Source organism: Pygoscelis adeliae, unplaced genomic scaffold (assembly GCF_000699105.1).
Source record: "Pygoscelis adeliae isolate BGI_AS28 unplaced genomic scaffold, ASM69910v1 Scaffold34, whole genome shotgun sequence".
Lineage (NCBI taxonomy): Eukaryota > Metazoa > Chordata > Aves > Sphenisciformes > Spheniscidae > Pygoscelis > Pygoscelis adeliae.
Window position 1 is genome coordinate 2,259,960 of NW_008824658.1, and position 14,176 is coordinate 2,274,135.

Here is a 14,176-nt window from a genome sequence, read left to right on the forward strand (position 1 = left end):
TATAGACCCTTGTATGAAATTGATACTGGCTTTCAAAAGCCATGTTCCCCTGGAAGTGATATGGCAGTAATTTGCGTGACCGCTTGTGAATGTGACTTGTGGAAGTGTAGCTCCAGGGAGCTGTCGCTCACAGTTGGCCACGGGGTGTAAATACAGCACCTGTGTACGCATATCTTTCCAAGTGCATTAAATGCATGATAGCAGCAGAGTTTCTCTATTAATTTCTTTTCTGTTCTTCCACTTCTAGTTCCTTTTCTTACTTCCTCTAACTTGTTAATCTTTTGTCACGACTTAAATAATTTCTTATCCAGAAGCTGTTTAAAATGCTCTTCTAATATGAATGCTTGCAGATTATTAAAAAATGCTCCTCTCATTCTGCATGGAAGGATAATGGTGAAATGCATCTTCACAGCCTAATGCAGCTTTTCTGATAGCTTAGTTCAGGTTATATTACCTCTTCGGGGAGGTCACTGAGCACTTCTTATTCAGTCCCTTACTCTGTTATTTGTGACTTTGTAGAACCAGCCACTTCAGCCCAAACATCTCACAGCAGGTACTTGTGGCAGTGTCTGTACGTGCACCATGTAAATGTTCAGCCCCGTGCCACTCTAGTGTCCTCTGCTTTTGCGCATCTTTGGTATTAGGTGCCTGACACCAGTTGTGGTGCTGACCTTTAGGTGTCAGGCACATTCCTCTTGCTATGACAAACCAAGCTAGAAGCCATTGAAAACTCACTTTAATGATTGTTGGTAGAAACTGCAGGGCTTTGTGGCTTAGCTCCCTCAAAAATGTTCTCCATGGTGAACAGGATTCTTCTGTAACTATTGAGTCTGAGTTATTGCATGTCATTCCTGGGTTTGGATACGCAATTGAGGACTGGAAATGTCAGTCCTGTGTGCTCTCGAAGTCCCCTCGCAGATGGTCAGACCGTGCCGGGAGGTGAGGTTTTATGCACCTTGGCTGGGAAGCAGGCAGGGTGGTTAGGACTGGAGATGGGACTGATAGGAAGTGAAATAGCAGCAGACTCAAAGCTAAACTTGAAAATATTAAGGCTCACTGAGCCAATAGGTCAGGAACGAGGGGGTGAGGGGATGGAAAGGGACTGGAGTCCAAAGGGCTTGTGGGGAGGTGACGGATGTATGAAAGCTGCATTGGAGAAAGAACTTGTAGAAAGGGGAGATGTCTGCTGAAGGGGTAGTAGGGTTGTGGCTGGGCAAGGAGACTGAGAATTTGACGAAAAACATGTTAGAAAAAGGTGGAAGTGGGGAAGAAACAATATTGGCACAATGTTAGGAATGGAGGTATATCTTGTGCATGGTGCTGTAACTATAGCATTTTGTAGCATCTGACACTTCACACATGTTGTGTGAACAAGTTTTAGCTGCAGAAGGCTTAAAACGGCAGTTTCCTGGTAACTGCAGAGCTTTAGGTAACATTCAGACAGAATTTTGTGTTCCTTTCTCGCCCAGAATCCAAAATACTAAGCTTTAGGACAATGCAACAAGCAAATGCATCAATAAATATAGAATAGTGGAAGAAAAATCTTGTGCATGCATCTATCGTTTACCGTTGGTCTCAGTATCCAGCTTAATTTGTAGTCATTGATTGACAACAAAAGTGGAGGTTATATAGCCATAATCGTAGTGTACTTACTGAGCTAACAAGATTAAATCTGAACTACTACAGGACTCTCTTAAGCTTCAGTGATTTTTCCTTTGTTTAACTTCTTCCCTGAAACAAGATTACCTCTTGTTCAAAGAGTTTCTTTTAGTGTTAAAGCCAGCTTTAGTCAAAGCAATTACCTGAAATAGCTCTTGAAAATAAAATATTGCTGTACATAATTTGTTGACACAACTTTTAAAAAGTGGAGATTATAACTGGCTTGAATAAGGACTATATTGATAATACCACAAGTAGTAATACATTGAAAGAAAAGATGTATTATATGTATTAAACCCTAATGGGATAGCAAATAACTAGTACCCTTCCTTGCAATAAGCAAGAATCAATGCTGCTGTGTTGCTTCTGTAAATTTCCCAGCTGAATTCCTTTTCTGGAAACTTTATCACAGGATTATAATTACTGTGTTGCACAAGGCTGTCTGTTTTGCCAGTCAGGTGTGCTACGTAGCACCTGCCTGGGCAGTGCCTGCTGGAGGGAGGGAATGCTTTGGGGCACAGGCTGCATGGAACTGCATCTTCTCATGTGCTGTTTTCTTTCCCAGCCAATCTCTTGATGTGCTGCCCCTCAAAATTTTGGTGGTGTCTTTCCACCTATTGTATCACAGTGATTGAAGGTCAGACTTTAAAATTATTTCTGTATGCGTAGCTGAGACAGACCAGCTCGGGCAACTGGTGCTGACCTCAGAGAGTAGAGTATCAGCTGAGATGCAATCAATATCAAGATATCTGATCTTTTTTTTTTTTTAAAGGAAAAAAAACCATGGAATAACATAGTTAATGCCCAGGGTGTAGGATCATGGCACTGGCCTGTTTCTGTGAAAAGGGGACAAAGTCTGATAACAGTCAATGCAGCAACCTTGGCTGAAGCGGGATGTCACAGCTACATTCTAAGCAATGCAAGAGCAACATAAACACCTAGTATATGAGAGAAAGCAAACCCAGTCATGGTTCGGAAGTAGAAGGAGACAGTCTGCATTCAGGCAGGTGTGTACTTACTTCTGGCAAAGCCTCTGACAGCTGACCTATTAATTTCATTTTTGCTACCACAAAATGGCTATCCCTCTTACAGAGGGAAGGCTAAAGGACCTGGTCAAGCACTTGGAGCAGTTGAGGAGGAAAGTACTGTTGCTGTTCTAATGTAAGCTTGCCAATACTTCTTCAGTGATTGAGGAAGCCTGGCTGGATCTATTGCTTTATTAACTATTTCTTTCACATGAATCCCTAAAATGCTGTCACAGACATTAGTCTTTTGGCAGGAAGGGCTCTTGAATTTAAAAAAATGCTTAAGGAGAAACAGTTACATGCAAGTTGAGCAGCCCTGTGTGTTCTGCAAGAGGAAACTGAAGCTGTCCTAAAGTTGAGAACAAATGTGCAGCCCAACTGTAGATACTTAAATCACACCTGATCCTTCTGTAAAGAGGCTCTTCTGTGGTGTTGGGGCTTACGGTAGGAAGGGAGATATTTACAACAACATTGTACATAGCTCTTTAACCCAGCAGGCTGCCACTTCTAACAGAAAACTGTTTTTTTGCCAACACATTCATGGTACATAGGTAGACATGGAGAGAGGAAAGGCAGAGTAAATAACTTACATTTCAAATAAGCTGGAAGAGTAGCACGCCTATAGGGAAACAGATGGCTTTCTGTATGCTTATATCTTCTGAAATTGTGAAATTACACGAGTGACTTCTGATCGTATCTTTCTATGTGGAAGTGATTTGTTTTAGAATAACTTTAATTTAATGTGAAGTTCCTTTTCATTCTGGCATGGACATCATCCAGGTAATACTTGCAAGCCCTAGTCTTTTAGATCCTAATTGGACTTTGGACAACAGAGCATAGATGGCATGATAATGGAGAGCTATCGATGATGGTTCTTGCTGACACTGTTCATTTATCTATGTCCCTTACAATGCCAACTGATGTGCCTGGCACGTTAGCTGTATCGCAGATGTTTTATTTTAGCCAGCTCGCTATGCTAGAAGGGTGACCGTGATTATAAGACTTTCACTCTTTTTCAGAGTGTATTAAGTCTATTGAAAAAAGAGCAGAAAAACTCAGACTTTCCACTATTGTTCCTGAATTTTATTTAGTTAAAAGATAACGTAACGTTTGTGTGGTGTAAATAGGATACTAATGTAAAGAAAAGTGGGTTGTGACTTTTCACTAAATCTCAAGTGACTTGCAGTTGTTCAGTTCAGGTTTATCTAAAACAACCAGATTTTCTTTAATGTTTTTGTATTACTTAAATAGTGCTAAAATAATATTGTCAGCTGTTAAATTTTCATCAGGACATACTGAATCCACCTCGTCAGGAACAACATGCTGTATGCATTTGAGTGGTGTTTGTTGGTCTATATCTGGGAGGCTTTTATCTCTTAATATCTTGTTTCCTAATCCTGTTGCTCGTATAAGTAACATTTCATAGCTCTGTCCACAGCTGAGAGAGACTTTGATCTCTACTGTGGTAGAAAATTTTGTACTACTTTTCCCACAGATGCGGTTTCTGTTATCTCTTACTACTTTCTCTGTCGTTTTTTAAGCTAAAAATTTCAAGCCCTACAAATTTAAAGGTGCCTACGTAAATTTTTATAAAACTGAATTATATAGCAGACTTTCGAGAATGCTGCCTCCCTTTTCAAGGTGCCTTTTATTGCTTTTGTGATTTTTCATTCTAATAGTCCGTTACCCTATTTTTGTGGCCATTTTTGTTTTCACTTGCTATTTTAGTTTTGAGCATGATTGTACTGAAGCAAACTGTACGTAATCCGTAGGATTACTGCTCTTCATCCATGCCATATATTTTGAGTAAATTTATGTTGGCCATAGTGTCTACTTTCAGAGTTAATTTTGGCAGTTTGAGGAGATTCTGTGGAATTGTGGCCATTTATTGAACGGTATTTTCCAAAGGATGTATCACACCTGAGATTCTTGAATATGATTTCACTGGAGAAGGATGGGATTTGTAGCTTTCAAGGCTTGAGAAACTCCCTATCACAGTCTGCCGGTTCTTTCCCCCTCCCACATTTTTAAGTGGAAATGTTCTGAACAAGGGGGAAGTGTGCATTAAACAGTAAACTGCTTTTATCTTAACAGAGAACATCAAGATTGCTTGCACATGTGCTGTTATGGTTCTATCACATTTTCAAAAAGGACTGTAACTCCTTTAAAAAATGTACCGTTCTCTTAAATTTAAGACTACAAAAACAAGCTACAAAAGTGCAGTCAATATGCAAGTGCACTCCTATAATCATTGCTCTTCATGATGGCCATCACCAGTGCTCCAAATCAACATGTGTGCATCAGTGCTAGCTAGCAATTTCCAAAGGGATTCGAGTAACAATGTTAGGGCAATGGAAGAAAATACGCCACAAAAATCAGCTTCAAGCATCTATATTTCAGATTTTCCCTGATCCCTGTATAAAACAAAAGCACAAATACAAAAATACAGCAAATAGCCCTCCGTGTCTGAAATGTCTAATACAGCCTTGAAAAACAATTGTGGAAAGGATGTGCTTATATCTGGCTCCCCACCCTCCTTCCAGGGGAACAGGGAGAGGCACTTCTTGTCCAAATTAAGAGATGCAACGACTTCCTGTACGGCTGCCACAATATAGATTCATCTGCACTAGTTTTCTTCAGGCAAGCAAAAGATTTTCTTCCTTGTTTCAGAAAAGATCCTTTAGCTGTTTGAATCTCCTTTGTTTTGTTATAGGTTTTAACCTGAGCTACGTTAAGCTGAGAATGCTTAAAAAGATCTTTTGTTTTGTTTCCAGCTGATATGTTAAACTGGATATTTTTTGTGGTAGACCTTTTGCTGAAATCCCATAGTCTGTGCTGAAGAACTCACTTCTTTAAAAGGAAAATTTTATGGGACGCTTCGTTTGAATTGCTGTAGGATTTGTAATGTTTTCAGAGCGATTATGCAAATAAATTTATTTGCATAAGTCTTGAAAAATCACTGTTTATCCCAACCATTTTTAGTAGCCAAAGATTGTTACACTCTTGGTGTTTGAAACGGTAAATATATTTGTATTGTAAGTTACTGTTGGCTCTAAATTTCTAAAATCCTTTAATGATATGACCAGAGCATCAGACTAAACTGTGTGTTTCCAGTTGAGTAAACAGAAAAGTCTTTCATCAGTTTCAGCTGCTGTACTGTGGAGTTATCTTCTGCATTGCATTTTGTACCTGTTGTACATAGCTCTGTGTGGCTTTCGGTTGTTCCAGGGTATATTACAGCATCAGAAGGGACAAAAGAAGAGCTTTGCATACTGTTGAATTCAGACATCTGGCGTTTGCCATTTCTGTTACTCTTCCTTTATACCATTAATACCTGTTTAGCTGACAACTTGAGTGCATCGTGTTTGCAAAACCATTTGTTTCTCTCTGAATATGAATGCACTTCCTTGCAGACAAAATGTGCATACATAAAAAGCTGATGTTGGCTGCTGGGGTTTTACAAGATCAGCTTTAATAGCGTCCTTTTTTCACAGTAGCCTGCACATGGCAGATAACTCTGAAATCTTGTTTTCACAATCTCCTTTGTTTAATTAGACTTCCCGCTGCAGTGATATTTGTGACTGCATTAGAAAGAAAAGAAAGTTACACTCCCCAGAATGACTGCTAAACAGCTGTTTCATAAATGCCTATAGCATATGAACCATATTCTAATGTTTTTCAGCCTGTAGGCAGGTATTGATTCAAATGTAAATTCATTGTTCTAGCTGCACTAGAGTTAAAAATAGCTTATGTTAGTGAGCCTAATTCTCGGGTATATAGTCACAGCTTTCAATGTGCGAGACTTTTTTTTTTTTAAAGACTTTCATAAGAATGCAGTTAGCTTTAGGCTTTATTAACAAGAGGATAGTGGCTTCCCAGTGCATAATAGTTAAGTAATTCAGCAAAACTTGGAGTTAGGTTTCTTCTTTTTTACCTGTTTGAACAACTTGCCATCTGTGTAAATGTATTTCCCATTTCAGTTGCAGATCGCCTGGGCTGTGACCCTCGAACACGTTTCCAAGTTCCACCAAACACCAAGCAATGGATTGCTTTACTGCAGCGAGGAAACTGTACATTTAGAGAGAAAATACTGAGAGCAGCTTCACATAATGCCACAGCTGTGGTCATTTACAACAATATATCCAGTGAAGAACCTGTCACGATGACTCATCAAGGTAAATAAAACTGAATCTCTTTCACTATAATTCTTTTTTGCCCGAGTACTCTTTTGCTATATAAACTATTGCTAAAGAGCTCTTGGCAGTACACAGATGATGCTATTTGAAATAGCCTGTTCTCTAATGCTGTTTACATGGATGCAATGTAGCGAAATAAGCCAATAATTCTGAAAAGCTGTTTTCCTTTAGCGTATGTTTTATCCAATGAGGAACACTTCCCTCTGCAGTGGGGTATGGGTGTTTTGGAGTGAGGAAATATCTGTAAGATCTTAGGAGCAATCCGTTTCAAACCTTTCTGAAGAAGAAAAGCTAACATATAATGGAAGGTCTAAAATTTTACATAGCATCTGTACCTGAAGAATTTTTATAGTAGCATGTCTTCAACTGACTGTTATGGTGGGGACTTTCAAATGTTAACAGTTACATCTGAGCTTGCATGCTTTTTTTAATGACAGTTTACAGAGGGTTTTTTTTCTACAATGTGTCTTTGAGTGCCACACAGGAATCAAAAAAACTTAGTGATTCAGAGAGCAGTTGCCTCTAAGTTGTCTAGAATTAGTCTATTGCTGGTCTAGAATAATGCTGAAAATCTAGATTTCTACAGATTTCTACTTTTTTAGGGCTATCTATGTGTAAAATTTCACTGTTACTAGTGAGTTACTTTAGCCAGTGGGAGCCTCATACATAAACATTTTCCTTGGTTAAAAATGATTTTCGCAATTTTGATAACTACATTTTTTGTTTTTCCCGAAGGTTTTCTCAATTTGGAATTATTTAGCTTAACCAGAAAAGGTATATTTCTATATTTGATGGCTGTACTGCTAGCCGATCTTTTTTTTTTTCCCTAGAATATTTTCAGTCCTTTTTCTTTAAGCATAGGGGGTTGCTTGGAAACTGGAATTTCCTAATTATTGCTCTGCATACTGTCACACAATTAGAATTGAATTCTTTTACTAAAAAAGTGCTATGGTTGCTTCTTTCTCGCTTTTTTACAAGGGAAATGTCTTGTGGTTGCTTCTGGTTTAGTGAGGTTTGACCGTCCCAATGCTGTATACCACAGGAATTTTCCAGGGAGATTTTGACCTCTGTGTAGCACTTCAAAGCCTGTTGAAAATCCATTTTTCTCTTAGGTACCTTCCTTAGACATTTTTGCAAGCAATCTGCAGGCAAAAAGTCCCATATTCTAGTGAAACACTTTTTACCACCTTCCTTTTGTGGTTTTTTGCCACTTCTCTCTCTGCTGATGTAGTACTCTCCTAAACCTTCAGCTCAGGTCTTTCTTTGAAATACCTGTAAGGTTGTAAGGTCTGCAGTCTGTTTGGCAATGATTTGTGACTAGTCTTGTGGCCTGGAATACCTTACTGTGGCATAAAAAAACTACCAATAACAATACATTGTTAAATGTATTGTTTGTTATTACATTACTATTACATGTTAAATCATATAATGGGTTTGTTATAACTTTAACGCCTTCTTTCTCATAATGCTGTTAGATTTGGCAGGTGCTTTCATAGCAGTGGGATGGTGTTTGTCTTTTATTAGGAAATCCTAGTTCACTCAGTGTTTCAGCTCTGAAGACCAGTGTGTTGCCTTTGAAACTACAGCAATAGGTCTAGTGGTCCTGGTAGGTTGAAATAATGTCTCAAGTTACAAAATGCGAGAGCCCCTATGGGTAAAATCATGTCTTGTAAGCTAGCCAGGCAACTGTTTGGATATTTGATATTTGGAAAAAAGCTAATACTGTCTTCAGCATGTTGACTTCCAAATATTTATGGCAAGCTTTAAAAAAAACATAATTACTGGAGATTATGTATATTTTTTCTTTGAGTATTTGAGATGCTGGTTTTTAGCTGCATGTACTCAGTCCCTGGTATACTGGAATCTCTGTCGCTGATTTGGGCTGTAGGCACTATCTCAAAATTAATATTGGACTTGAAGTGTTCAAACTATGCGACAGACTGAAAGTAATTATCTAGAACTCAAGTACCACCTTAGCACTGTGCTGTAATGAAGAGGAAAGTTGCTCCACAGCTTTTGTTTTGATTGCATTATGGTCATGGAAGGGATCTCCTTAGCAATCTGCGCTTTGCAGAGCTTCCTATAACTAACTTCCCGTTTGCTTGATGTAAGAACTGCAAGTGTGTGTAACTGAGATGTAGAGTAGTCCTTTGGTGTTAGCCTCAGCGCAGGGAGGGTTTGGGATCCAGCATTCCCTTTGAGAATCATTCCAAGTGGGATGTAGATTCATGAACCTATGCTTACGTGACGAGCCTATTCAAACAAATGTTGTATGTAAAGCAGTCTTACACACATTCAAGGCTCTCTGGTCTTTTTTTCTGCCTTTTCAAGCATATCACTGCTTGTATGCTTTTTAGGTGGTAAATGACCACATCATCTGCTAATTAGATATTCCGGTGCACTACATCTCATCTCTTTTTAGTATTTTCTATCCCTAAAGGTCAGGAGGAGTTGACCCTGTGTATTTGATAGCTGTTCTGCTGCTGATTCAGTTAAATATGTGTTAAATAGAGTTGATATAAAGTGAAAACGAAGGTGAGCCACCAAGTTGGTCTTATTTCCATGTGATGTCTAGGGCTCTGCAGTATTCCTCTATTCTTTTAAAAATGCATTCTTCACAAGACAATTTTGCAACTGTATTATGATGACCAGGTTCATGGCTCTACGTTTTCTTTCTGTAGACAACTAAAAATAGACCTTGTGTTATTTTATCACTGTAACATAACTTTTATACTGCTGCGTACCAAACCTTAGGAATATTCTGTCTTCCTGGTGAAGCAGAGAGGAAAGCGGCAACTTCTGATAATGCACACTCTGTGAACTGCATGCTTTCCTACTTTGATATTTGCATGAATTCCAATCACCAGCTTAGGTAACGTCTGTGCTAAAAATAAGTAAAATGTTATATAGATTTATGTATGTTGCCCACCTGCAGAGAGGCGTTTCCCTATGAAAAGAGCTCAGTAAGCAGTTCTCACCTATGGGATTAATATTTTATCCAAGTTATCTTATGCTTGAACACACATTTGAAAATTTTAATCTTATGGAAATTTGTTCATACTCAACATATTACTTAGCAGAATGCAAATTCCTTCTGGTGGCTAGATAACAACTGTCACTCTTGAATCGGTCTTTCATCACCATGTCAAATGGACAGTTTCTATTGCTAATATCAGAATTTCCTTTTTCTTGTGTGATAGTCCACTAAGTCTCTCCCCCATCGACTTCAAGTTGAGTTTTAAAGTAGATATTGACCCTAAGGAGTTGGTGAACTTTTTAAGTATATTTTTTTCTTTTTTCTGTTAATGTTATTTGCAACATTTTCTTTTCTCTGTGTATATCCTTGTATGTATTACTGTGTGCATGTAAAATAAACTTATTTTACGCATTCTTGTAGATGTCCTTTATCAACCTAAGTGAAGGACGTCCTTCCCAGCATAGGTTATGTTAGACTATGATATCACTGGCAGGAAGGCAGTGTTATGAGTGGTTTTGCTTGCTACTTCTGTTAAAGCAGAACAAATATTGTCTAATGTAAAAAAGAGCCTATGTGGTAGAGAAAATATGTAGTAGCTGTCTCCTTTATAATCAGTTATGGGAATAGGAAGGAAGTGCAGGTAAAATAGCATTTTAATTCTTTTTTTTTGTTTGTGTGTGGTGCAGACAGTCTTGTCAAGTACAAAATAGTTAAATTTTATGTTGAACTTATCTATTAAAATCTAGACTTTTATTTGGATTTATAGAAAAGAATATAAGCCAAAGAAGCCTCTAAAGTTAGAATTTCATACTCAGAATTTATGGAACAAATATAAATAGAAAAATATAAACAAATATAGAAGACTGTCAAAATGAAGCTGCTGGATTCCAATAACTACTGTTCATCAGTGCTGAAGAAATTTCCTGAAGGGTTTAAACAATTCTAATTAATATCTTTTTCAGAGGATTTACCTGATACAGGTAAATCTTCTGAAGTCTTTAGGACAAGTTGCAGACATCTTTCTCAGGATCAGTCTTCATTGCACTTCTAAAGAAACGATGCATTCGTTCTTTGCAAGAAGTTGTTCCATGATGTGCGCAGAAGATGACGCTCCCCTGCCGGAGTACTGGGGGAGGGCTGCCCAACAGTGGCTCCCTGAAAGAGTTTCCTTTCAAGGGGAGGATTTCTGATGGCCCTCTGTTTGCTTAAAAAGCACGCTAGCAGAGGAAGCAAGGTCTGGACTTGCTTTGAACTGTGACAAAACTGAATGCATTTTATGTGGATTATTTTAGGTCACTGGGCCAGAGACAGGAGGGACAGGAAGTAATTTGGAGTTATTGCCATCTAATGGCTATTCCATGTTCTTGCCCTAATTCGGAGTGGGTAGAGTAGGCTGCAGAGATCAGCAGTCGAAAGGCCACTCTCCTCTGTTGTGGCACTCTCGCTGCGTGCAGCACATCTCTTCCTCTGCTGCTTGCCTTTTTCTTACAAATGTCTCTTTATGTAACTGTAAGCTGAACTGATGTGTGAAAGCTATGGCAGGGTGCGTGGCAGATTATCTTGCACAAATGTGTGCTGACGAATATTTTGGCTCTGTACCAAATCCACTGAAAAACTTCCCCTGGATTACTGAGGTCTACTTTTAATCTACAGCTCAAAACTAATTTTATTGTATATTACAATGTTGTTGTTATAACTTATTGTTATTAATTTACCCTGAAATATTAGTGAAAAGGAGGGAGAGGTGAGTCATTAAAGTTGAAGCTTTAAAAAAGACAAAACAATCAATAGTCTAACCATAGTTTACATATCTTTGATAATTTTGTATTGTTTATATTTGCTAATTGAAAATGTGAGGATCAAGTGTCAACAACATTAGAGTTAATCCTGTTTCCCACTGCGTTTCTTGGAGGTGTATCCATCAGGAAAATCTGTCATACAGTAGATGGAGGTGTCTGACACTTAACGGGATGTGGAGAGGAATGTGTTTGAAGCACAGATTCTGGACCATAAGGAAGCACTTGTCTCTTCAAGATAAGCCAGGGAAACCCCTTTACAAAGCTAACATAGCCTCAGTGCCTTGCAGAACTTCTTACCAGTGGTTCTGCATGGTATATGCCTCATCCACAACTGAAATAACAGCAGTTAGGCTCGTTTTTCCTTAGCCAGCTGAAAGGGTAATTAGTTCTGTGACTGTGAAAAGGCCCACGGGACTGTTAGTGACTGTAAGTAATTACATTCTTTTTCTTATCCAAAGTCTGAGCTCCAGCAGCAGAGTAATTCCCAAAATCTATGGATTTGGTGGGATGAAATTTATTATATTAATCTACAAATATGCTCTTTATGAAGCTCTAAAAATATTTTGTAGTGTCCTTGAGTAAGGCTCTCTTGCCACTTCTCTTTCGGGTTTTGCTGAATTTGTTTGGAATGACTGTCCAGATTGATGAATCTGTATGGAAGTTGTCTGTAGGTAGAAGAAAATAACGTGAGCGTCACAGGCTACCCTTATGAGAAATCCCTGGGTTTTTTAGCTCCAACTTCCATTAGTGGGAATACAAACTGCTATCCAGAAATATCAAAATGGGAGGCACCTACCAGCACCCGGTCACATTACAGAATGCAAGATTACAGAGACTTTTAGTTACCAAAATCCAAGTGTGTCTTAAATTGATGAATGGACCAAAAAGGTCACATTACATTAACATTATTGATTAATCAAGAATGTGACACTGTAATCAATGATTGGGTGTTGAATCCAGATCTAAGGTAACAGGTTTTGGACATTGTTCAGAAGTAGATGTGAAGGAAGGTTGTTTTCAAATAAGCAGAAATATCTTTTGAAACTTATTTTGGAAATATGTGAAATTGTGACATGAGGAACCTTTTATTGGTAATGTGTCATGTTAGGATTACACCATTTCCCTAGTCAAAACTTAATGTGAACCGTCTGCTTTTTATTAATTTGCATTTGTTCAAGGTTTGAATATAAAATTTGGTCTACTTTGTTAGCATACTAATACCTTAACAGTAAAACTATTCATTAAATAGGACTGCAAATGCAGTTTACTCACTGTAATACATAGTTAAATGCCTTGTAAAACTATGCGTATGAAATAAAGAAAACTGTACAGATTGTGGAAAGGGGATGATAAAATGATAAATACCTTTGTACAAAGTTTTTTTTTATTATTATTCCGGCATTATTTAAGTGGAATGTCCGTTTCCTTTTCAAAAAAATTGTAATGCAAGTAGAAGCAAAGAAGCATCACTAAAAGAGAAAAACGTGTGAAATGTCTGTAAAATCATTGCAACATCTGTCTGCTTTTTCCTTATCTAGGCTGGTTTTTCCCTAGTGTAAAGAACCCAAAAGGTCACATGCATTAAAAAATATACATAACTGTAATTCCCAGAAAATAAAAGTCCTTCTACAGAAAGGGAATATGCAATATAAGTAGAACAGTCAAGGCAGTCAAAAGTAAAGGGGAAAAAAACGAACAAACCCCCGAACCCAGTGTCCTTACCATTTTGAGTGAACTCTGCTACAGCTCTGGTTCCAGAGATGTATAAATTCTCCCTTCTGGTGCTCCCCTCTTCTCAGCCCAGTCATGAATCTGTCCTCCTGGTGCCCATCAGAAGCATTGAAGTAGCGTATTTTTGCTTTCAAAAAGCAAGATGGGGCAGAGATTCAGGAACTTGTGGGAGGCTTAGAGAAGAGGTGGGTGCATCTTGTAGCTTAATAAAAGGATCTTAATTCTTCTAACAGTGCTTAGTGTCATATGAGTTACGATAGAAGATAAAAAGGAGCTGTCTGGGTGAGGTTGGTGGAGAGGAAATGATCTGCAGTGAAGCTGGAGTCTTAACACCTCTCTCCTACATACTAATACTGCATTGTATCTTTGAGAGACTGTAAGTGTCAGTTTTCTTGAGTGGGGTGTGCTGGGTGTAGCAGAGACAACTGGCCCTTGTCAAGCTTGAGCAAATGCAGGGTCATAGCTCCACCATCTCACGTGTATCAGCATGATTGGGACTTGTGAATGAAGCAGGAGGATTTAGCTGTGACTCCTGTTTTGATCTTACGCAGATCTCTCCTTAAGAAACGTCTCCGTGAGTGTCAGAATAGAGCAATTGGGTTATGAAATAATGTGTCAGCAGTTGTAATCTAAATATGGCCCAACAGTTTCATCAACTGATTTTGCTATTTAGCTCTCCTTTTAGGAACTCTTGGTAATAGTAGATTAAAAAGCTGTGGTAAAATATGGCGAGAACATTAAACAAGAAACGATGCTTCAGAATAATGAAGGAGGGCGGGCATTGGAAAG

General features: G+C 38.4%; 1 protein-coding gene across 1 annotated transcript in view; it reads left to right on the forward strand.

Annotated features, from left to right (window-relative positions):
* RNF130 (ring finger protein 130) overlaps positions 1-14,176 on the forward strand; it is a 51,039-nt gene that overhangs the window by 6,001 nt on the left and 30,862 nt on the right. Inside the window, exon 3 of the mRNA XM_009322753.1 lies at positions 6,665-6,859. Coding sequence (XP_009321028.1) covers positions 6,665-6,859 — 195 coding nt within the window. The remainder of the gene's footprint in view (positions 1-6,664; positions 6,860-14,176) is intronic.